The sequence below is a fragment of the Acanthopagrus latus genome, chromosome 13, assembly GCF_904848185.1.
Source record: "Acanthopagrus latus isolate v.2019 chromosome 13, fAcaLat1.1, whole genome shotgun sequence".
Taxonomy (NCBI): Eukaryota; Metazoa; Chordata; class Actinopteri; order Spariformes; family Sparidae; genus Acanthopagrus; species Acanthopagrus latus.
In genome coordinates, this window is record NC_051051.1 from 8,968,988 (window position 1) to 8,993,021 (window position 24,034).

Consider the following 24,034-nt stretch of genomic DNA (forward strand, 5'->3'; position numbering starts at 1 on the left):
CAATACCAGGCTTAAGCTCATGTTGTTTAATCAGGCATTTATCAAGTAAATAAAAGGGATTTTCTTTAACATATTTGTATATTGTGTGTATCTTCGTGCTGTGAAAACATGATGTGGCTAAGTATTTATACAACAACATGTTATATTATTTATTTTGCCTCTCTGTGACATGAAATTAGTCTAAAACATTTAAAAAAGAATGTTTTAAGAGTTCAGAGCTTTAAAGATATTAAGTGAGAATTAACTATTTTGTGCAAATTTGAGTTAAGTTTGAGTTTGAGTTACCTAAGCTCAGGCACAAACTGTGTGCACAGGGAGAGGCGGCCGTACTGGTCTGAAAATGAACTTTGCACCTTTCTCAAGAAATCTTTATTGCTGTCATTGTCATGTTCAGATGTGGATAGTTCCTCAGGTGAAGCCGGAGAGCTACTTCAAATACAAAACTGAATGTTGTTAGAAAAATGTTTCCTTACTGTGTTTGTCATTAAAGCTCACATTGAATTCACACATCAAAATAGTATAATAATAATATCAGGCTGCACACTATGGTGAAAAAAAAAATAGATTTTGATTATTTTGACAGATATTATGATTGGGCTGAGTCACGGCTAACAGGAATGATCATGTACATCACCACTATCTTCTTCACTGAAAAGGTGCACTATGTAACTTTTTTAATCAACAATTTTGGTAATGTAGTACATCAAAATATTTCCATGTGTCAGAGGCTCACACTTCTCTTCACTCCTTTAAAATCATAATGATGTGACGAGTCTCCACTAAAAATCATGTTCCTCTACATGTGGAGGACAAGATTTGTTGGCCCGGGCATCTCTTTAGATAACCCTTTGAGTAGCTGTGCAGCCCTATAATCATATATAATGCGTAGACATTTGTCCCGTACGTGTGTGGGGGGGGTTATAGTATCACACAGAATAGTTTCTTCTCTCGAAAAGGGTTCTCAGAAGAAGGCACTGGCGTCACAAGGGGGTCTTCTTTGGCATGACTTTCACAGTAGGCCATCAGCTCTGCTGCTGCTTTGGATACCTGCACAGACAGGTTGTGTTAGTATTTGTAACTGGATCAAAAGGGGGAGGGAATAAATTGCCTCCAGTGATGCCACTCAGCGGCTAGGTTGTACTGTGGGTAACGTAGGCACCAGGTTTTGAAAAGGAAGAAGAACACGTGGAATAAAATGAAGATACCTCTGGTTCTACTGTATCATTTTGATCATTTGTTCATAACCTGACATCACTGGAGGCAATTAATCAGATTACATGCAACTTCCTCTGGAGCCAAAAAAACTTCATACTACTTTTTTTTTTCACTTTTGCAGTAGTAATCCACTAAAGGTATGCTACATCTCTTTTGAGTCACAAAATATCTCCACTTTTCCATCATTATTGGCTCTGTGGTTCCATCATCATCATCAGCTCACTCACCATCATCCTCTCTATGTTGACCTCCAGTTTCAGCTGCTCGACCGTCTTTCTGGCATCTGCAATCTTGGCCATGTTGTTGGACATCCTGCACTTTTCCCGCCGATGTCAGCCAGCCTGCAGCACACATCATTTCGACGGACAAGAGATAACAGTGCGCATCACCGAAGTAGAAGAAAAAAACACAAACATGGTTGCACCTCTATCTCAAAAGTGCACACACACACACACACACACAGCAAACACAGCGTGAGACATTTCATTGAAGGTATCTGTGCCATGGCCGGCGTCTGTTTCAATTTGCTCATTAACTCTGCTCCCTGGGTCTCAGCTGCGCGTGGCACAGGGAGGGTCTCAAAGGAGGAGGGCAGGGGAGGGAAGGCAGGGCAGCTCCCCCAGGGGAGGGCATCCGCTAGCTGAGAGTGTAAATACAGCCTAACATTAAAATTTACTTGTTGTGCTTTTGGAACACATTTTGGACAAAACTGCACATACAAATATTTGATATCATATATATATATAAAAAACCCTCCATCTTTTGTTTTCTACATAACTGCTGTTATGTTGCGCCGCCGCATGGACGGGTGCAAAAGATCAGTCTCTTAGAGAGCAGTGAATAAATCACTGGTCAACAACAAAACAGACGGTATTTGTGTGGAATTAGTCAGTTCTAACAATATGAAACATTTCTACACACTAATATAGTTCATACTTAGCATACGTGCAGAAATATGAAAAGATGTTTCTATGAATATGTACAAAATTAGATATTTATAAGATTTATCCTGAGACATAATTATCACAAAATAACTCACCTAAAGTCCAACAGTAAACTGGGTTCCAGGAGTGAAAGCCGGCTCGTCTTCCACAGGGCTCGCTGCAACCAACTTACTGTAACAAATGAAGTGAGATTAATGGCAAAGATGAGGGAGGGAGGCTTCAATTGGCTCCCTCCTTCAAATAATAACCTGTGGTTCTGCCCCCAGGATGGGCTCAGTGCTGCAGTTAAAGGCAACATGTGGTGTGACCTTCATCTCTGGAGTCTCCATCGCTCACCTACCTGAGATAACACCGGAGCCTGCGCTCCAAGGTGGAACATAAAATATAGATATATCTCGAAAGGGCTTAAATGGGGATTAGATTTCAATATGAAATCACGCCTTTGATTTAAAGACATGAAAAGGAAACCTATTTTTCACATAAGACCCGGCAGCAACATGAAAATACATTTGCTGTAATGAGGAAGCTCTCAAGAGAGTAGGCAATGTTGTTTTCCATGACTTTAATTAATTGTCCTGTTTGTGATTCATTCTTAGACAAACTGCGTCTTTAATACTTGGATGTGCATTCAGTTTGTGTGTATGGAGCATGTTCAATGAGATTAACACTCAATAAGAAATAGTGAGTATAGTTTTTGTTACTTTAACACAATTTCTGGCTAGAATTCCAAATAAAAAGTTCAGTAGATGTCATGAAGATGTAGTAACATCACAAGTAACATTCTCATGTTTTTAAATGAGGCTCGTCTGAAGCTACAAAAACTTTAAGGGCCTAATCATTTTCCACTACAGGACAAGATCACTTTCTACCACAAAATATATCCAATGTTGCAAGGCAAGTGATCAAGTTTTTTGTCTCAATGTGAGTTTTCTTCAACAACATAATTATTTGTCTTGGGCTGTAGCGATTCTCTCTACACACTGATATCAGTCTTTCCTGTAGAGCTGACAGTTATTCCACGCCGCAGCGGGGGGCAAAGTGGCAGTGTTATGGAGTTAAATGTCAAGTGCCTCATTAACATTTGTTTCCCGGTAGTAATTGGTCTCTCTCTGTGAAAGATGCGGGGCCATATGAGTATAAAAAGAGCTGCTGCTTCATTTAAACAGCCTCTATCACCAAGGGTCCAAAAATATAATTTGCCCAGTGTAGTGTTGCATAATTCAAGGAAAGGATTTTCATATTCTTTGGTTCAAGTTAGGACTTATAAATATTATCCTTACTATTGTGCGAGCCAACCGGGCATGGCTCATACTGTTCATTTATGACAATGTAATGACTCAGGACTCAAAGGACTGTCAAGGGTCACAACCAGGCGCGCTCGGAACAGGCAAACTAAAAAATCAGTCTGTCAGGAAATTACCAATCTGAAGGGAGAGACAGGGCAGAGTGAGGCAGGCAAAACAAAGGCTGGAAAGCTTGGGTGGATGCAAATGAGACAATCTGACAGAGTGTGGGTGAAAGATTGGGAGGAAACAGGTGAACAGGTAGGCGGGGAGGATAAGGTATGTCAGGAAAGTGACGGAGCAGACAACAGAATGAAGACTAGGATGTGGATGAAGTTGTGGCAGACAGGCGCCACATCACAGGACTGAAGAAACCAGAGAGGAGAGCAGATAGTGTCATATCACACCAAGACGGATGTGCACATGTTTTTGCAGGAGTCTTTGTTTCAAGTTAACACTTACAGACATCTGCCTTTGGCCAAACAGTTGAAAAAGTATGTAGATCCAATCTGCAAACACAACGTAAAGTGGCTGCAGGATCACTTCCAACACAGCTAACTAAACACGAGACACATGAAATGGTTCAAAAGTAATACCTGACAATGTTTTTCGGTAAAGCATTTATTTTAATACGTGTGCTGCATTCATTTAAGTCAGTGTGGCTGCAATTCATAACAAATAATAATTTTTCATCTAGCTGTGGCTGTAATTCTTTAGATAAAGTTGTCATGTGGGATGACAACACAGGAAAAACTGGATTTACGTCCACAGCAGCCGTTTGGCCTCCAGCTCACCTGGATGTCCTGGGTGTTTGTTTTGCCTCGTCACACAAACCGGTTTTTCTAGTGAGTAGCACCTGCTGAGTAACATCCAACAGACTCACTGGTTTTATATGAAAAAGCCCAGTTAGCATTTCACACAGTCAGAGCTCTGGTTACACGTGGTCACTGGAAATATTATCATTGGTACAATTTACTTTACTGTGTTCTGATCGCTTTCATACATTTTTATTATGTTAAACATTGTTACTGCTACTTATACTACATTTACCTGCATTGCCTTTGCACAGTTATTGCTTTGTTGCCTGTATTTCTGAGCTGTATATTTTATATGTGTATGAATCTTGTCCCAGCTGTTCCACACAGGTTCACATTCTGCTTTATACCATGTTTTCATTTTATTATCATAATTGTTTTCTTATTATGTTTGCTTTTTTACTATGAGGGTAATGGAGTGTCAGTTCTCAGGTGATTATCTGGCAAACAAGTATACAGTTACTGTTAAGGTTTTCTTTTTTTTCTTCTTTTTACTCCATTGTAGCCTAATCACAATAGAGTAATCAAATTGTTGTTCTACAGCCATCAGAGAAGGGTCATTGTTCTGTAAAACCCCAAAAACGAGCCAGTTAACCAAATTAAGAGTATTTAGCAGCTTCCAAGGTCACGTGCATGCAACCTATGTGTGCTAGCTCAACAAAGAATTTCATTATGAAATACAAAAAAAAAAACAAATAAATATACTTTTAACATATTTAAATTAAAACAAAAAAGGCCTAGGTAAAAACAAACAAAAACAAATAAATTGTAAAAATAAAAATAATATTTCACTTCATTTCTTTTCATTTTGTTTGGCACTTAAATCTTCCCTATAAATGGAGGCTTCACAAAACTGGACACATTGAACTCACAATACATTTAAAGAATTCTCCCACAATGTCATGAAGCTAGACGTGATTTTAAGCGATTTTGGGGTGGAAACAAGTGTTCACACAACTTATTCAGCTTATTTTATTCTACTATATTTGTATTTGTTGTACTCCATTTTTAGACTAAACCACAAAAGTGGCATCAAATATCCTCCCTACATTTAGCATCTTTGGTTAAAAAGGGTCTGTAGATTTAACATTTCTACAAGTATTACTGTTATTGCTTTTATTATATTTGTGTTGTGGTTGTTCTCAAGCCCAAAAGAGAAGGGGTAGTGTTGTATAAATCCCCAAAACGAGCCAGTTAGCCCCAAGTTAAGGATATTCAACAGCTTCCAGGGTCGTACCATCATTAAGCTACAGTGGTGGGCGTGTACGAACAGTCCGCTGCTAGCTAAAAATGATAAATAACGTTAGTGCCTACAGTAAGCTACATTTTGTCGTCTGGCTTTTACTTGGTAGCATTGACTCCGTGGGGCTCAGCGCACATTTTAAACAGTTCTGCGAGTCTTTTCCAGACAAAGCCATTTGGTAGCATTCGAGCTAGCGAGTTAATCTTTAAGTTGCCAATAGCTAACGTTGAGACACACGAGACTTTAACGGACAACGGCGACACAACGTGAGCTAGCAAGAAAAGAGAGAGAGAGAGAGGGAGAGAGAAAAAAAAAGCCGTGAAAGCCTCAACATCCACCGCGCAACATTCACTGATATTAACGTCCGTCATCTCATGCGTGTCGCTTTCGGACCGCGCCAGCGTTATTAACTACTCGGTTTCCATCCACCAAGATGTATGGGATGTCGGGATGACAGGAAGATGGCAAACGGGGTTGGAAGTGAGTAACGTCGGTGTCTAACTAGCAGTTGTGATGACATGCTATCAGTTAGCGGCGAGTGTGTCGTACTGTCGGTGTTAATACTACTAACTTCCTGCACGGCAGCCTCCGCTCGCTGCGGGGGAGCCTGCGAGGATTGATGGCTGTCATGAAGAGTTGACAGCTCTGTTGTCAGCGGTGGTGACTCCTGCTCGCCACCAGCTGCACACACGACATGCTTTTATCGCTCGCTGCACGCGTCCGCGGTGAGCCGCTGGCATGGTGGGCAGTTGAGGTGGCATACACATGAAGCCAAACTCAGAGAGATTAACAATCTCCCGAGCTTGTCGGTACCAGGCCCGAGGCAGCCAGTTGAACATGCATGATAACCCTCCACAGGCGTTATTTAATTGTATTAAGCATGTGTCATGTCCTGTCCATTGTCCCCCCCCATTCCCGTCCCCAACATCTGCAGAACACAAGCTGCTTGTCATTGGACCCACAGAGCCATGGTCAGTGAGGGAGAAGCTGTGTTTGGCCACGTCTGTCATGAAGAGTGGAGACCAGAACTGGTACTGGTTCCAGTGATTCTTTGTTATGTGCATAAATGTTCTGTGCCATAGGTTAATGACAGTCATGAGCAGTCTGAGTCATTTGCAGTTTGAGCATGCATGAGTGTATGATTCATCTTTATATCTAAGATTATCTTTTAAGATTAGATACGATCAATGAGGGTTTTTCTGTTGTTGGAATTGTTGCCCATATATGTGCTTCAGAGCGTTGATGCTGTGGTTTGCTTTCTTTGTCAAAAGACATGCAAATAAGCTGAATTAACCATAGGGAGGTATGTAGGACTGGCATGCTCTCTTTGATGATCGTACAGTGCTTGCAGGCTTTATTTCTGCATATATCTTGCCCGAATTTACACCTAAATGATGTCCAAATATATGGATGAAATAGACAGAGGAAATTAGACTGGGTAGGGAAAATGCTGAAGAATATAATAAACCTATAATAAAGCGCATTTCGTTTCGAATCATCTTCGTCTCAACAGGGTATCTGTCAGTCGAGCCATCAAACCATTTGCAGAATCTGGGCGACCGCCTGACTGGTTCTCTCAAAAGGTATGACGAAACCTGCGCACACACTGCTGAAGAGCACAGAGGCCGATTTCAGTGATCCCTTCAGCGGGTTTGCCGCGTTATGTTTTTCCCTGTCGCAAAGCTTCTCCTAAATCTCCTTTGGCTCTTCACAGCACTGCGCCTCCAAGTACTCCGAGCTCCTGGAAACAACAGAGGCCCCAAAGTGAGCACATGAATGAAATTTACCTCAAGTGTGCTCATGTTGCCTTGCAAGCTAAAAGAAGATGACTTAGCTTCATGCTGTTTGACACATGCACTGACTTACGGTGGTATACTAGAAAAAAAACCATGTCTCAGACTAATACTGCCTTTGTTGCCCTCAGGCGGAAGCGTGGTGAGAAAGGTGAAGTGGTGGAGACTGTAGAGGATGTGATAGTACGCAGGCTGACAGCTGACAGGATCGATGAACTGAAGAAGTTGATCAAAGACACACAGGAGAAGCACAGGTACACAAGCATTGCTTCGAACAACAAAAAGCAGTCGCATCGTAAACCGCACAGACATGATTGGTTGACGTGCTGCCGTTTTCACAGGAAGCTGAAGAGAGAGGCTGAACTGATTCAAGCGGGACATTTGGATTCCAAACTACAAGAGTTATGGGAAGAAATTCTGCAGTAAGAGGCAGCAAAGCTTCTATCTAAGAAATACAGCACATCTCTTTTTTTTTCATGTAAAGCTTAGATGTTAGGCTAATGAATGGCCTTATGTGTGCCTCTCAGGAAGAAGAAACAGGAGGAGGAGGAAGCCGAGCTGAAAAGAAAAAACACAGATGCTGCTTATCAGGGTATCTCTTTTACTTTTAAGGGGTGTTCTGAGGGGAAACATCAAAATAGAAAGTGATGCTGCATAATTAGCTTTCTTCTGAAAACAACTAAGTGAAATAGTTCAGCTGAACTATCCTCAGCTGTTCAGTGAGTAATCTCTTCACCCGTTTGCCAGAGAGATGATCCATCAATAAACCACAGCTGAACGTGTAAGAGCTTCGATTGGTGGCAGATTGATTGATGAAGCTGAGCTGCTTCTACAGTTTTACTGTAGAGTTGATAAACAGCATATTTTTGTACTCGTCGGGCTGAACACTCACTTTGAGCTTATCGTCTTATAAATCAGCAACACTTAAATCAAAAGCTACATTCTCTGAGCGGTGGTCATTTTAGGGTCTCAGGATTGACAGTCTGAGCTCTTCGCTCTACATTAGTATGTAGCTTGTTTTGCACAGTAGCTTGTTAAATTGATAAAGCACTAATATCAAAATGTCAGAGTGAGCAGGCTAACTGTAAACTGTCAGCATTAATTGACCAAATAGGCTCATGAGATTTGGTCACTTGTTTAAGAAGTTATTCTGCGTTCTGTCCTCAAGTGAAACATGAGGCCTTATAGGTGGCTCGAAAAAGTCAGAGGATCACTGATGTCAGTAGAATTCATCCTCTGGGGACCAAGAATATTTGGACCAAATTTCATGGTAATCCTGTCCAGATATTTCAGTTCAGTTGTAGACTTAGAGACCAGCTGCTCCAGAAAAAGTACTGCTAAAAGTAGGATAAACACTGCACCTTTTTCATCTAAAATAAAAAGAAAGTTGAAGCTTTTGTGTGAGTGATAAGAAAATTGTCTCCCTGCTGCCCCTCCCTCTTCCAGCCAGACAGGTGGCAAAGAACACACCTAAACGAGTGCCCGGCATCACCATGCATTCGCCCTCCTCAGGCTGTAGCTCCCCGAGCCAGGACTTCTCCCCAGGTGACCCACTCGAGTGCTTGACTCTGGATCTTACACCGATAAAAAATGTAAGTCATCGAATGCTCAAACGTGTTTTAATTAGATTATGATTTCATTAATAATATTTTGGAAAGGAGTCTGACAATTCCTCAGGAACACAGTAGAGACACTTGCAGAGTGGATCCCTCTTTGATCAATGAAAGCATTCCTGGACTGGTACGGCAGTTTAACTCCATGCTCCCCTCACTTCCGTCTCTAGGCTTCGGGATCGACCAGATTAATGACAATTCCTGAGTCTTCTGCTCCAGGTAATGATGACATGAGCCACGGGTCACTTCTGGATGACCCCACCCAAAAGAAGCTCCTGGGCCAGAAAGCCACACCGCCACCATCTCCACTCCTGTCAGAGTTACTGAAGAAAGGCAGCATTTTGGCTACAAATTCCAGACTGGTATGTGGAGGGGAATTCTTAGACTGTCTTATGCCAAGCTCTGTAATTAATATTGTCTGTTCTGCAGGGCATCCCTTCTTCATTTAATCAGGAACATGAACATACTAACTATTATCAGAATTTTGAATAATGAGACTGTTTGATATGCCTTCATGTGTTTTCCCAGATTGGAGAGGGTGACATGTCCACTGGTAATATGGCAGGAGCACATGACCTGCAGCTGGGTCCGCCTGGTCAGCCTCTCTCTCAGGCAACAGGTACAGATACAAACATACTCTCACCCCATTTGAGTAATTCATGAATATTTGTTTACTGTATTTGAATAACAGTGTATACACTGCATTTTTTATTGACAGCATTCAACAGAAAATTCCTGTCAAATTGAAAATAAGCATCTCAAGAAATAACTGATTGCATAAAATTTCATTCCAATCAGTTAAATACTATTTATAGGCATTCCATCTTTATTGGGAAAATCTTTAATATTTGTTAGTTTTTCTCTTTAAATCCTAAATGTATGTATATTGTCTTTTCAAAAAATGCTAATATTATCTGAAGCTGGTTGCATACAATAGCTGCAAAGGCCTCCACATTGTTGCCGGCACTCTTATGTGCGTTAATGTGTACGAATGTTCGCATGGCAGGTGCCCCGATGTTGTCTCGTCTCCTCGAGGTGGGTCCCTCCCAGTTTTCTGCCCCATTAGGCTTCATGGTCAGTGCAGACTCCGCCTCCAGTGCTCCTCTCTCTGCCACCACGCCTGTTCCCGCTGACGCTACCGCCTCAGCAAGTACAGGTCTGTCCACTCTGACCCGCATCCAAACTGCTGAGTGCTCAATCCTCAGGCTAAACCTCCTCACATCCATAATGTCACCAGTTCTGTAGCAAGATGATTTCAGACCTTTACTTTGATGGCCATTTCAGAGATGAACTATTATGTTACAGCTACATTTGTTAAAGGTAACAGTTTACCAAGATAGATGAAAACAGTGACTTCAGATTCATAGCCATGCTTTTAATCGCTGCTACTTCCAGTGTAAAATTGTATGTTGTATCTAAAAACGGTTGAAAATCAGTCGTTGTCTGTTTGCAGAGATTGACATGATGGTGCCGTCTGTGCCCCCTGGATGCCAGCCTGTCTCTGCATTGGACAAGGTGTCGGATCTCAGTGAGGAGGACGTGACTGTGTCCTACATGGGAGATGAGCTGGACCTGAAGACAGTGGGGGACATTATCGCCATCATTGAAGACAAGGTAGGGTATGGCAATCTGGACAAAAAATAATATCAATCACAGATATTTTTAGTTCATTTTAAAATGCTTTTTAGACTATAACAAGACTGGAATTAGTTTAGATTCCTCTGTTGTCACCTTTTAAAACACAACATTGCATCACGGTCCAGTTTGGGGGTGTCTGACCCCCTGTAATTACACTTGGATCCCTCCTAAACAGGTAAAGGAAACAGAATGGGGAGGGTTGAAACGTTAATATGTCCTTTATTATAAGTAATCATGAATAAGGAAATATATTTCCAATATTCATGCCTAGAGGAATCTTGTCATACAATTCTTGACACCCCTAAAGTGGACCATACCATGTCTGAACCTTAATATTATTGAATGTCTTATCTGCAACTCAGCAGAGCATGCATGAGCTTTTAAAGGAAAATTAAGTTCTTGTAAAATGTGAGTATTTTCATTTTGGTCGTTAACCTAGTGAGTTATGACAACAGTGTACTGACCAACATCACTGCTGAGAATAAGGGACATGGTGGACTGTGAAAGGAAAACTCGATTATTCTTGAAATTGTAGAGTCCCGTCTCTTCTTCTACAGGCAGATGAGAGTGCAGAGGCCTTGGATGCAGCTGCAGTTGAGGCTGCTCTGTCGCTGTGTGAGGAGAACGGTCACGCTTTGTCCGCTGCCTGGGAGACCGGGCCTTTCCAGCCCCATGGGTGTCACGCCGCTGTGCCCGCGGGGGTCCCACAGTCTCTACAGTCCTCGTCTTTTCAAAGTAGCCTGAAGACAGAAGTGTTAGAGGGTCAGGGTGGGACTTCAGCTTCACTCTCCTCTCTGTGCAACAGTGAAGATAACTGTCTCACAGCATTCCCCATGGGACTGAGGAGCCTTCCTCCCACCTCCTCGTCCTCATGTAACTCAAAGAGTTTGGAGCACTGCCACTCTGGAGCACCTCTGCAGCCTGAGGCAATGAGAGAGACTGGAGCGATGGTGCACCGGAAAAGCCAGATTTCATTGGATGTCACTGTTAAAAGTGAGAATGAAAAGTGGGCACATCAAAGACCTGATAGACCCCGTGGAGGTATGCACACCCATGCTTAAATACTATTTCTCACTTGCTTCATTACATGCCGTTTGCATGCAACTATGCATTTTGCATAACCATTTCCTTCTTATTATTCATCTTTACTATCTTGGCAGACTCAGTATTAGAAGATAGCCCACTGACACAAAGACATCCCAAGGTATAGCACCCAACGAGGACAGAGCGAACACGATGCTTGTGAATGCTGTACTGCAATGCAAAGTGCGTAGCTCCACAGTTTTCCTGCACATTGAGCTCTGTATGAATCCCTATGCATTTTTATCCTTCATTACAGGAGACGAAGGGGCAGAACGGAGTAAGTGTTGGGCGAGGACAGAACACCTCAGGGACTCAAGTGCACAATGAGGTCAACGGGCCAGAGGTGTATGCAGAAGAAGAGGGCGACGGGGCGGAGGGATTTTTGTCAGAGCCAGAGGGGGAGACCGAGCTAGAACCTGCGGCCAGCGAGAGCGAGGACGGATACAGCCTCCACACGGCGTCCTCGTCTCTCCAGCTCCACACGGCTGCAGACTCCATCCCCAGCAGCCCCGCTTCGTCGCAGTTGTGAGTGAAACCCATTCGGGCACGCACAGAAAGGAATGAAACTCTGAAGTCACAACTCAGATAGTGCTTATGATGTTGTGTAACCGGCTTGTTTTCCATTTCTCACTGTGTCATGCTGCAAATCAGGTTTCACTTGATAATACTTTCCCGCCTTCCTCCTAACATACTTTCATTGTGCAGTTCTGTGTGCAGTGAGGATCTGGAAGCTCTACAGGCTCACAAGATCTGGAAGAAAGCCATTATGCTGGTGTGGCGTGCGGCGGCCAACCACCGGTCAGAATATCACTCTTTACAGTTACTCAAGCCACAGATGCTCAGATTGTGATATATTTCCATTCTCTTTATCATTACTAAAGCATAAAATCTATGTGAACATGTTGTAGGTATGCAAACGTCTTCCTGCAGCCAGTAACAGATGAAATTGCACCTGGGTATCACAGTATTGTGCACAGGTAAGCACAGGATATCTTTTATATTATCAGTTTTTATGACTCATTAATAGTTTTTATAGTGGATACTTGTAATGTTGCTCATGCAGAGTAGAAATCTTAAGAAAAACAGTCTTGTTTTACCGATGACTGACATTCATTAATCGTCAGCCCATTTCAGATCACACACTTCCAGTTCGTACAGGTCATTTTATGCTGGTCGGGGTATTTTGGCTAACTGGAAAAGTTGGGTCCCAGCTCAAAACTCAAAATTGGTGGAAATTGGAGCTGGTTCGCTAGATAGCCCCAAGTTTCAAATCATCTTGAAAGGAACAGGATCATGAACCAGAGCTAATTGGTGGACTCTTTTCCTCACTCCCCTCTTTGCTCTTCACTCCCACAGGCCCATGGACCTGGCCACCATAAAAAAGAACATCGAGATGGGTTTGATACGGACCACCGCCGAGTTCCAGAGGGACATCATGCTGATGTTTCAGAACGCGGTCATGTACAACAGCATGGATCATGACGTGTACCACATGGCCCTGGAGATGCAGCGCGACGTCATGGAGCAGATCCAACAGTTTCTCGCCACGCAGCTCATCATGGAGACATCAGAGTCTGGTATCAGCGCCAAGAGCCTGAGGGGCCGTGAGAGCACACGCAAACAGGACTCTACTGACAAGGTGCTTCACTAGAATTTTGACAAAAGCAGAGAGTACAGAAGAAGAGACAAGGGTGAGACAACAGGCTGACTTAAAGGTAGAAGAAAGTGATGCTGGAGTAGATCTGCCCGCCATTTTCCAAAGCATGACATTAGGTATTACAATGATATTCTTTCAAGGGGCCATTGGATTTGTGTGCTGTCTGAATCAACTTCCAGAAGTCATGTGATAAGGAATCCTTCGTAGCAAAAATCTTTTTCACCAAATTATCCTTTTCATGATGTCAATACTTGTTTATCTTTTAGATGTCAGGTAATGAATGCAAACCTTTTTTTTTTTCAGCGGACTCTACTCTTTGAATGTATTTCTATACAAAAAAAAGGCAATGAATTGCTGTGGGGACAAGTGAATGTATCTCAAACAAACCAATGGTTGACTGGAAAGCAAGAATGTTATGCTTTGGAAAATGGTAGACAATAATGTAATAATCAATACTTACCAAAGCATGCAGTAAGATTTAATAATGATATTCTACATTCAAGAAAGCTATTCCATTCCAGGCCATTTCATGTCAGTATGACAATGAACTGACAGAAAAATAAATCAGATTTAATATTTGCTATTTTTTGGGTCCAAGATGCATTGTTTTTGCATGATGTTGTAAAGAACTAATTATGTTGTTGGAGATTTTGATGACACATATTCAGAAATCTGTATTACAGTTACATTACCATACCAGGATAATGCAACTTTGCCAATACAAATAAGGCTGGGATGCCTCACTGGCTCAGCTGATAAGAGGCTGTGTCCTCACTGCAGCTGCCCAGTGTATGAAACCAACCAGTGGCCCTTTGCTACATGTCATCTCCCTATTTTCTGTGGATTAACTTTCAAAATAAAGCCATGAAAAAGACTGAAATAATAAAAAAAAGAACACACACACACACACACACACAAAAAGTAAGGCTGACTAAATATTAAACATTCTGTAACTAAACCTGGTGAAGGCCCTGCACCGAATCATGTTAGGTGAAATAAACATTTCCAGATGTCCCTTGGTTACTCAGACACTTTGTTATGTAACAGCACTCTCCTCCTAAATATTCGGTAACAAATTAAACATGAATGAATGAAACCAGTAGTTGACTGAAAGGTAGGAGATCATTGTAAAACTTACTGCTATGCTTTGAAAAATGTTTGACAAGAATACATGTCTGTAGCATTATGCAGTTACTGAGCTAAACATGCTAGAATGTTTCTTTAAAAGATCTTTCAAGTGGCTAAGTAGTTTGCAGTGCAGCCAGGAAGCGAATTGTAAACATTTACAATGACCACATGTCAATATACCATTATGAAGTATGTTCTTTATAGTATTTTTCCTCAAGCTCATTTCAACCTTTCCTTGTGCTAAATACAATGTGTGTGGTGTCTTTCCTGGCATTATTTTGCTTCCTCTTGGGACTTTCAGTGCACGTTTGAGTTGCAGCTCTGATATCCATTATTTTCCTCTTACAGGACACTGTCTCCATGTCCTCTCCTGCCTTCCTCCTTTCTCTTTTTGTAAGTACTTTCCTTTTCTTTCTTGTCCTTTTTTCCTGAGGAAAATTAAACCATAATTTAAACTTAATACCCTGCATATAGACCCAAAGTAAAACAGTGATAACAGTCATACAATATCTTCAATGTCTTGCAGCACAATTTGTTTGTTGAGGGACATGCTGTCAGTTCAGTCACCAAGTCTCAGACCGTTGTTTCTTCCTCTTTTTGACTGCAGTATGGCGGCACCAGGGGGCGCCGTTGTGCCATAGAAGCTGACCTCAAGATGAAGAAATGAACACACAGCCTGAAAAAGATTCAGCTGGGTCCTCGAGTGAGGTGAAAGGTGTAATACCACAAGAGTGAATTTATTCTCCGTCATTTGCACAGATTTCCACTCTGCATAATGTGCAGCGTAACCTTCACTTGCACTCTACATTAAATGGATAGACTGCTTCATGGAGCAGCTCATTTCTTCTGAGACAGCCATGCAGACATGGATTACATACTGTTTAATCCCAGATTACAATGAGGCATTCAGAAAGACTAGGTCAAACCTTTCACAGACGCAGCTGCTGAACAGTAAGACTCAGTCTGCTTTGCATTACATCAGGTTGTAGAAATTAAAGATAAAATTTGCTCCTAGTCTAAAAAAAAATGGGATGAAATTAAGTCTGCAGGGGTCCTGGTGGAATTTCAGATTAGCGAGGCTGATTTGAAGAAATGTACCATGTTGGTGATGAAACTATAAAACCAGAGGCCAAAGAGTCTTACTAACCGAGAATTTCTGAATGAATCAGGGGGCACGGTATTATTTAGAAAACATTTTAATTGCTGTTAAAACAATTTATTTGAATTTTTTTTGTATTTTTTTTTCAAGTTTTCTATTTTCAAAACATTTCTGACCATTTTTAAACATGGCTATATTGTTTGTGATTGATTTGATCTATGCTACACTACCTGTGAAACATTACCTACAGTGCATAAGTATTCTGAGTCATTTTAAGTATTTTTGAGAAGACGTCACGTTAATTAACTGTTTTGTGGACTTGTTTGAACAATAAAATGAAAGAAATAAAAAGAGCCTTCAACCCACAATGTTTACATTCAATTTGCATGAAGTTGTCTCACAATACTGACAAAACACGCCACAGCTGCAGCCCGTCGCATTTGTTTTCTAAGTCTGTGTAGGGGGACATCCGTATTTTTTTGTTTTTTTTTGCCATACTGCATGTAACATCTATAGAAAGTATGTCTAAATTTCTGGTATAGTTAATAGTGTGGTAGAATAGATATTGAAATGCAGGGTAAGTGTTTACACTGTTTGCACAGGACCTTTGAACCAGGATGGGACAGGGCTAGTGGGTTACCATGTTTCAATAGGTATCTCTGCAGCACAGTACATTGACAACATAATGTCAAAACTGCTATTTATTCACATCCTGTTCATCAATTTTGTTAAATTTTGAATTCTTAACTTAATTTCTTACATATAACCACCAACAGCCCTCCTTGGGACCATGAACCTGCAGAAACTAAAACCAAAGTTAACAGTTTGTTTCATGTAAAGTCATCTAATAATGGCGCTGAACAATTACCAAATCATCACGAAATACGTTGCCCATAAATGTGTCTTCGGTCTCCGTCATTTGCTGGCAAACCCATGAAGCATTCAAAGAGTGAAAAGAAATAAGTGACACAGGCCAAACATACTCTGCTTACATCTTTAATTGTCTTGTATTTTTGGCTGAAAACATGTCTCTCAAGTGTACTACAACACTGACGGATACCCCCCAAAAAACCCTGATTTTTTGTGTATCGCAGTAAAGATCTGACATGTTTGTGAGTTACAGCGTGGAACCTGAATATTCTAATAATTTAGTGTGTCAGTAGTGGTGTAGACGTGTCCGCACAAAAATTAAATATGCAACTAATAAAACACTGTCACTAGGGTGCATGCAACGTTAACAATATGGAACACAAGATTAAATATGAACTCAAAAGTGCTTGAGATGAACCTGAATATTTCACCAGTTATGAGAACAGCTAAGGCAGTTTGGCAGTCTTAGTGCACAGCAACAAATATGGATGTCTGTATAGGGTTTGAATGATCTCTGGTCGGTTTAGGGAAGTATATTTAACAACTCCACAATGTTAGTGTCCTACTCAAGACGAACTAAAGGGAAAAGTCACAACTCTGTTTTCAGAATTCTTTTATATGTCTGTGGAAATCAACAACTATATCCGGCAATTTCAGTCTTTGTTCAAGATGAGATTTTCAAATCAAAATGAACTTCTTTATAAAACACTTCAAATTAAATTATCGACTGATTTATAAAAGTCTTAAAATATGGGCTGAAAAATGTTTTAATGAAACCGATTTAAGTCTGTGCATGGTTTAGGAGAGTCTAAGCTATTGCATGCTGTTTAAGCCCAGGCAAAAAATAGGGGATACAGAACTATGTGCAGGACTGTGACGGACTTTTTGGTTGAAGTGGACTCCCTGCACCTGACATCAAATCTACTTCTTGAAAACTCTTTTAGCAGTCATTCATCACACTTAACCTCAAACATAGGTGTTGTGCCTATGTTTATGCCTGCAGCTAAAACACTGGGTTCCTGAACAGCGGAAGCTTTAATGACTGACGCAGCAAACATAATGCAAGCAGCAGTGCCTGGAGCAGAAGCTCTACTGTAGGAGACAGCTTGTGTTTTGGCAAGTACAACAGTTTTTTTTGTTTTTAATAATAATCAGAAAAATGTGATGTTTTCTAAAATTAGACGCCACCATGCCTCTTGTTGCTACAGTGCCAGAGGTCAAAGAGCCTGATTAACCACAGTATAGATTCATAAGTCTTTTCTAATATCTGATTTGTCAGTAATTTCATTATTAAATACTCTGTCATTTTCATACAGAAGATCTCAGATTTGTCCAAAGACGACATTATTATTTAAGTCAATGTACTTCATTACTTCCTACAGAAATAAAATAATAAAAACGAGCCAAGTTGCTCATATAACATTCACTCTATTCACTATTAAATAAATAACACCTAAAATTTGAGCAAGGACACAAAAACATTCAGGAAAATAAATACAGGTAAACTACAAAAACCTAAACATGTATGTGTGAACATACAACTGACTTCATAACCCCAAAGGGAGACCCCCGTATGTCATGCCATTTCTATAAGAAAGTTTAAAGGCTCAGAGACATCGTACACATACTGCCACAGTGAGTTTGCACTCGATGCTGCTGCCACAACAGCCACAGTCAGCAAACACGCAACTCTTATTTTCTGCCATCGAAGAGGAGAGAAGGCACATTGTTTCTAGTGGCATGACCTCCCACTGACTGCGCCGTACCTAAAAGAGATTTCTTTACAAAGTGGCCAGATTAGATAAAATTACACACTGACAATGCATCTCAGTCTGTAACAAAACTGTGTTCTCCTCACAAACAGTCCTCATTTGCCTCTCTGACGCCCGACCAATCGATGCAGCTTCTCGCAGTTGTCCAGCCTCATCGACTCCGCCTTCTGCTTTAACCGTTCATCTCGGTACAGTTGTCCGAGGTTTGCCAAGTCTGATTCTGAAAAGGAGAAAATGAAAAAAAAACAAAAAAAAAAACACTATACATCAACTATTTACAACAGGTGTTTACACTTAAAAAATGAATAGTTTGACTATTTGGGAAATATGGTTATTTGCTTTCTTAAAAAAAGAAAATGATGAAAATATCAATACCACTCATGTCTGAGCGATAAATGTTAAGCTACAGCCAGCAGCCTTAGCTAGCAGTTAGCTTCGCGACTTAAAGCAGGTGGAAACAGCTAGCCTGGTGGTTACAGAATCTGCTTGTTAGCATCTTTAAAATCACAACACATCTTAGTTGTGTTCCAAATTGTACCGCATGCAGTGGGATTTGCTGGTATTTTTGGCATCTGACACACTAAATAGTATGGTAGCAGGGGTACTGACGCACAGGGTGTAACTTATTTGTTACCTTGAGCTGAAAAAAAATGTGCCGTTTAACAGAGGGGTTATGTGCCGATAGGGCCAGTTGCCAGGCAACCAGGAGAGACTCCAGGAACTTCCTGCTTTAAATTTCCACACAGATGTGAGAGTAGCATCAATCTTAAGCAAATAAACGTTTTTCCCAAAATGTTGCACTATGCCTTAAACAGTTGGTCTGCTTGTGTCAAAGAAAGAAACAAAAGAAAACATTTCATATGAACTTCAGTTTAAGCTTTAGTGAAGTCAGATAATTGTTAGGTCTTATCATCGCCAATGGGTGACAGTCACAGACCTTCTAACCTTCTATTATCATAACATTGTGTTTCACACCAGCCAAGCACCAAATGCAGGCAGTATTTCCATTTGGTGAGTAAAATCTCTTTATCGGGCTGGTACATGGTCATATGCCAATTGGATAAACATCCCCCTGCTTGCTTACTTTGCTGTTTCTCTTTCCAGCAGCTGTTCTGCAGGTGCTCTATATAGTCGCTCTCAATGGTTTTCTCTAGCTCGTCCAGCGCCGCTCCACGGTATTCCTTCTCGAAACTTTTATCCACGTAGTACTGGACACCCATGTGCTGCGTTTCCCTGGACACCACCAACCCCATGGCCCTGAAGCCCCAAAAACACGATTAAAATGTATTCAGTGAAAACGATGGTGCCAATCACTGTGGCGCCCATGGATATGTTTAAATGTCACTGTGGCAAGGCTGCTGGTACGACAGACTCACGGCTTATAGAAGAGACTGTAGGGCGGGTTAGTGGCCATCATCTGTGTAAACACTGATATGAGGATTAGCACTAGCACCGGGAGAAGCTGCAGGAACGCTGTGAAGGTGTTCTGTGGGAAGATAAAAATCAGCACAGATTACAAAGCATACAATACTGTATGTAGGCTGCAGTGATACACTGTACTCATGCCAGCACAGTACTTCTGTGTCTTTGAAGCAATCTTTCAAAGCAACAGAGGCACTTCAGTTATGAGCAAAGTAATTGTACAACATGAAATCAAACATTATGGGGGATGGTCACTGGAAGGCTGAAGCCATGTTAAAAACACATCCATTTGACTTTGGTCCTCTCCAGTGTGTGTTAATGATTACAATGATGCCAGATCTTCACAAGAAGATCCAGGCATAACACTGTGGATGGTTAACAGAGATTTGTCTTTATGTTTTGTGAGTCACTGACCTGACTCTGGTTTTCCTCTACCACCTCCTCGCGCCTCTCATAAGCACGTCGACGACGAGGCTGATAGAACTGAGAGTAGGAGGCTCCCTGGTTGGTGTACACGTGAATATTTCCTGGAGAGATACAAACACATGCTGTTCTATAGCGTCTACACTTCCAGAGTCAGGAGATAATGTACTTGCACTGCAGCTGAAAGCAACAAAATAAAACAATGCCAAGAACGATAATACATTATTGTAATAATAAATAATATATACATTGCACTATTTCAATCTGTAAAATTTTAATTCCATCACCTATGATTCACTATCCAACCAACACAACTGCTCACCTGTGGGAAACCTTCCTCCGAAGAAAATGTTGAAGAGTTCCTCAGGGGAAATGTCCGCCTCAAAGTCTCTGTGGAAGTTTCGGTAGTGTGCATGGCGACTGTGGCTGGAGTGGTGGGTTGCTGCTGAAGGTGCAGATTGATCTCCATATTGATCATACTGCTGCCTCTTCTCTGGATTGCTCAGCACTGCATATGCATTGCCTATTGCTGTTGGGAGAAGGGTGATAAGATCAAGCAAGGGTATTAGTTCACCCCTTTACTGTTACTTTGGGGGATGTAAACAGGAGGTATAATGTTGCAACTGTATGGATATAGTTAGCTAGCACTGGGCTATAATATTGATACTGAAGAAAACACAAAAATGTGAAGATTCTTAAGCAAGTTCTGTTATCAGTTTTGTCTTTTTTCCTGTGATTTCTAAGCAAATGTACAAATATTAATTTCAAATGGACATCAGAGATAAAGACATCCTCTGCAAGTATAAGTCACAGCAAATCTATAAATGTGTGCGTTGTGTTCAGATTTGACTTTGTCATGACTCAGAGGAGTATTTATTGAACTAATTGGGCACTATGAATTCTAACATAGCTCAGCTGTGTGACACAGTGATTACTCCTGCCCCTTACTGCTGACTATCTTGGTGTATGGGGAAATCAACTGGCCAATCCAGAATAACTAACTTGATGTTACAACACCGGCATGCACCTGTCCCCTTCACCTACTGCAGTTCTTTCCCTCCTGACTCTCCCTCTGCACCTCAGCTGTAACTTTGCTCCTGCCATAAAATAATTACAATCTATGGCAAAAAATGTCTAAACTTAGTTCCAACTTGTAAAGCTGGATGACCCAGGCTTCAAGTCTATACTCAGGCGAAAAATGTACCAACAAAAAGACCTCTAACTTTGCTGAGTGGTGGGAACTAAGAATTTGAAGGTTTGTCTGTGGATACTTAACAATGGACAACAAAAGATATATATAGTCACCATTGTGGCTCACAGAAAAAAAAAGTCCTTTCTCCTCTGCTGTCTCTCATACCTTTGAAAGCATCTGTGGCTCCTGGAGCAAAGTTCTTGTCAGGGTGAAACTTGAGGGCCAACTTCCTGTATGCCTTCTTCAAATCTTCATCACTTGCATTCTTCGTAACACCAAGGATTTCATAAAAGTCCTTGCAATTCTTTATCCTGCAGTAACAAAGCACAATGGATGTCAAAACATGGGCATGGACTTATTCTAACCAGTTCATGACAAGAAGCCAGGTTTACAGTATATGGTGAAGAACAAGGGCAGGGGTCAGTCTGTCAGTGCCCAACCGTGTGAGAAACTAGAAGACCTAAAAGAGGTGGAGACACCGTGTGCACCTTTGAACACCCTGCCGCTGATCCTCGGTGTAGCTCTTCTTTTCATCGCCACCCGCGTTACTCGTTTCATGGTTTCCAATGTCTTCGTCTCTCCAGCCTGTCGGCGGGGGCACGTGATCTGCCTCTGGAGTAGTGGTACCTCCATTCCTTACTATGGCATCTATCAGCACTGTAAACAAGGAAAAAGGCAAAGTCAGTAGAGTCAAAAATCACAACAAAAGTCTATAAGGTAGGTCCTGAAGATAAAGATTGGTGGCACATTAAAATAAAAAACAAACAACAGTATCTCCCTGCCTCCAGAACAGCTTCAATGCAACTTGACACTGATATATCTCGGAGACACATTACTCCAAAATCTCCTAGAGGTGTTGAGATCTGGTGAAGTGAAGGGTCATAATGTTTGATTTTTTTTTACACTGGCATTCTGACACTCAAACTCCTTCATTCTCATGCTTCTCTAAGGTTTTTCCTTTGACATGCCCCCCAACAATGCCTCCACTGAGGAGAGTGACACTAATTGTGGTCAAATTCCCCCCCTTGCTAAATAATGCTGCAAAATGGATCCTGTTGCATTCAACAGCCCCGTGTATGCAGTCTTAAACGTAGTTACCTATGACACCTGAATAACCCTGGTTTGAATGAGATTACTGCAAAAGCTATTGAGAAAGATAAAGCAACTGGAGACAGTGAAATCTGAATACCTCAGTCTGTGGTGCTGTCTGTACGGGGGAAGGGAGTCTTTTTGAAATTTCAGCATGCAGACTTTAGCCAGCTAGCTAACGTTTGCTCTCATCTAAAAATAGCAATACTGGTGAACGCTTCTTCAAACCTGAAAATACATTGTCTACATTTAATATATTGGCATAGGTTAGCTACATGACGACCATTAGCCTGTCAGACTGCCAATGGCAGAATGTGCGTCAGCTATTTTACCTCTGGCCCGGGTGCTGGGGTAAATATTCTGGGCTTCGTACAGCAACTGCAGCGCCCGATCTTTCCGTCCGGACCGCAAACACAGCTTCGCCTTCTCTATCAGCCGGTCCGCTTCGTCTTTGTCCATGACAACGCCGCAGTCTTGTTTTCGCTGATACAGTCGCTGTCAATAGAAGAGCGCCCCAGTGCAATGTGCGACAATATCATATGGCAAAGCCAGGCGCTATAGCTAACGTCAGGTAGCCGATTAGCTTTGGTTTCAGACAGCTGCGTAACGTTAGCTCGGCACGAGCCCCCGGTCACTCAGAGTGCCTCGCGGTGTCCGGTTCGCAGACGTTGGCGCTTGTTGTCAGGCTGTGGACGGGCCTGCAGACGGTCCATTTTTTAAAGAAACCGATAGCCTGAAAGAGGGACGGTTCCTGCTGCCTGGGTTTTCGCAGTGTTTTAAGGGCCACTAATATTCACCGGACCCCCTCAGCTGTGATGGACAAGCGGCGGAGGCGAGGCAGAGGCGACGTCACTTCCTGTCGAGTGAGCGAGTAAGCTGTGAAATCTGTGGAAAACCGCCACTGATATGTAGTCAAAATGTGTTCTACGTTGTTCTCTGTTCGTTAGCAAGTGTGGCTATTAGTTTTGTTTTAATTCCCATCGCCTATGATGTGTGTTACATAATAGAAAACCCATAAATTTGAGTTACGCCAGCAGGTGTACAGTGATGGTGCATTCAATGTCTTTCAGTAAAGGCGTTCCTCCGATACTCGCTTGTGATGCATTCAAATGCCTATGAAGGAAAGTACAATACAATATAGATTGTTTAGGTGACTGATTTATTTAGTCTAGCCATCACATGGCACATTGGTCCCTCTGGCTGCAGTGGGACTACACTGATGTAAGGGGTAATTTTAGTTAAGAATTTCAAATGTAGATATAAAATGTAATATAAAATAGCCCAGTTAAAGTTGCAATTTGTAAGAATTTAAGTTTACAACACTGAAACTGAAATGATTGATAGAATGTGAAGAAATAGCAGTTCTGACTTTGTCCAAGACATCTTTGTACAGCAGGCTAATCAAAAAAACCTCCTGTCGCATAAAATGAAACCAGGATCCCGCTCCTTGACGTGCCCTTTGTTTTTGTGGAGTATGAATTTGACATTAGCCATTTCTTACATAATGAACTTTCAAATCAAAAACAACCAACAAAACTGTACATTTAGCTAATATGGATTACAACTTCATCTTCATCCATTTAACAAGTGGTCATTGCGTGAAAGACACACTCTGACTAAGACAGACTGTAGATATTTCTGAAACCAACTTCAAGTGTAGTGAATATTTTTGGTTGGCCTGTACATGACTAAGACACTTTTTGTTTAAGGGGTTGTATCTGGATGTAAGTCAGGGTGAAAGTTTAAATTAGCATT

The 24,034-nt window shown here is 41.5% G+C and overlaps 3 protein-coding genes across 10 annotated transcripts; 1 reads left to right on the forward strand and 2 right to left on the reverse strand.

Moving 5' to 3' along the window:
* Positions 1-329: 329 nt before the first annotated feature.
* On the reverse strand, positions 330-6,424 carry gng8 (guanine nucleotide binding protein (G protein), gamma 8). 2 transcript variants are annotated; one of them, XM_037118861.1, is made up of 5 exons: positions 6,072-6,424; positions 3,905-3,951; positions 2,255-2,330; positions 1,443-1,556; positions 330-1,047 (listed from the first exon to the last, which is right to left on the reverse strand). In XM_037118861.1, exons 4-5 carry the CDS (start codon positions 1,524-1,526, stop codon positions 919-921), a joined length of 213 nt encoding a protein of 70 aa, XP_036974756.1. In that variant the 5' UTR covers positions 1,527-1,556; positions 2,255-2,330; positions 3,905-3,951; positions 6,072-6,424; the 3' UTR covers positions 330-918. The 2 variants fall into 2 exon arrangements, with proteins under 2 accessions (XP_036974756.1, XP_036974757.1); XM_037118862.1 differs by lacking the exons at positions 3,905-3,951; positions 6,072-6,424 and having other exon boundaries at positions 2,255-2,575.
* Positions 5,460-15,876, forward strand: LOC119030902 (bromodomain containing 8). Of its 7 annotated transcripts, none has more exons than XM_037118853.1 (20): positions 5,460-5,980; positions 6,435-6,531; positions 7,014-7,083; positions 7,215-7,264; positions 7,425-7,547; positions 7,635-7,715; positions 7,821-7,885; positions 8,740-8,885; positions 9,077-9,268; positions 9,435-9,525; positions 9,913-10,062; positions 10,360-10,520; positions 11,102-11,585; positions 11,705-11,748; positions 11,884-12,152; positions 12,333-12,425; positions 12,536-12,604; positions 12,984-13,266; positions 14,761-14,805; positions 15,020-15,876. In XM_037118853.1, the coding sequence occupies exons 1-20, from the start codon at positions 5,938-5,940 to the stop codon at positions 15,077-15,079; spliced, it is 2,616 nt and encodes an 871-aa protein (XP_036974748.1). In that variant the 5' UTR covers positions 5,460-5,937; the 3' UTR covers positions 15,080-15,876. The 7 variants fall into 7 exon arrangements, 4 of the variants coding, with proteins under 4 accessions (XP_036974748.1, XP_036974749.1, XP_036974750.1 ...); XR_005078454.1 differs by having other exon boundaries at positions 5,464-5,980; positions 12,984-13,342; XR_005078452.1 differs by having other exon boundaries at positions 5,465-5,980; positions 12,984-13,318.
* A 617-nt stretch (positions 15,877-16,493) lies between these two features.
* Positions 16,494-23,081, reverse strand: dnajc18 (DnaJ (Hsp40) homolog, subfamily C, member 18). The gene is made up of 8 exons (XM_037118860.1): positions 22,612-23,081; positions 21,679-21,847; positions 21,356-21,501; positions 20,321-20,527; positions 19,990-20,102; positions 19,530-19,639; positions 19,238-19,410; positions 16,494-18,373 (listed from the first exon to the last, which is right to left on the reverse strand). The coding sequence occupies exons 1-8, from the start codon at positions 22,736-22,738 to the stop codon at positions 18,249-18,251; spliced, it is 1,170 nt and encodes a 389-aa protein (XP_036974755.1). The 5' UTR covers positions 22,739-23,081; the 3' UTR covers positions 16,494-18,248.
* Positions 23,082-24,034: the final 953 nt, after the last annotated feature.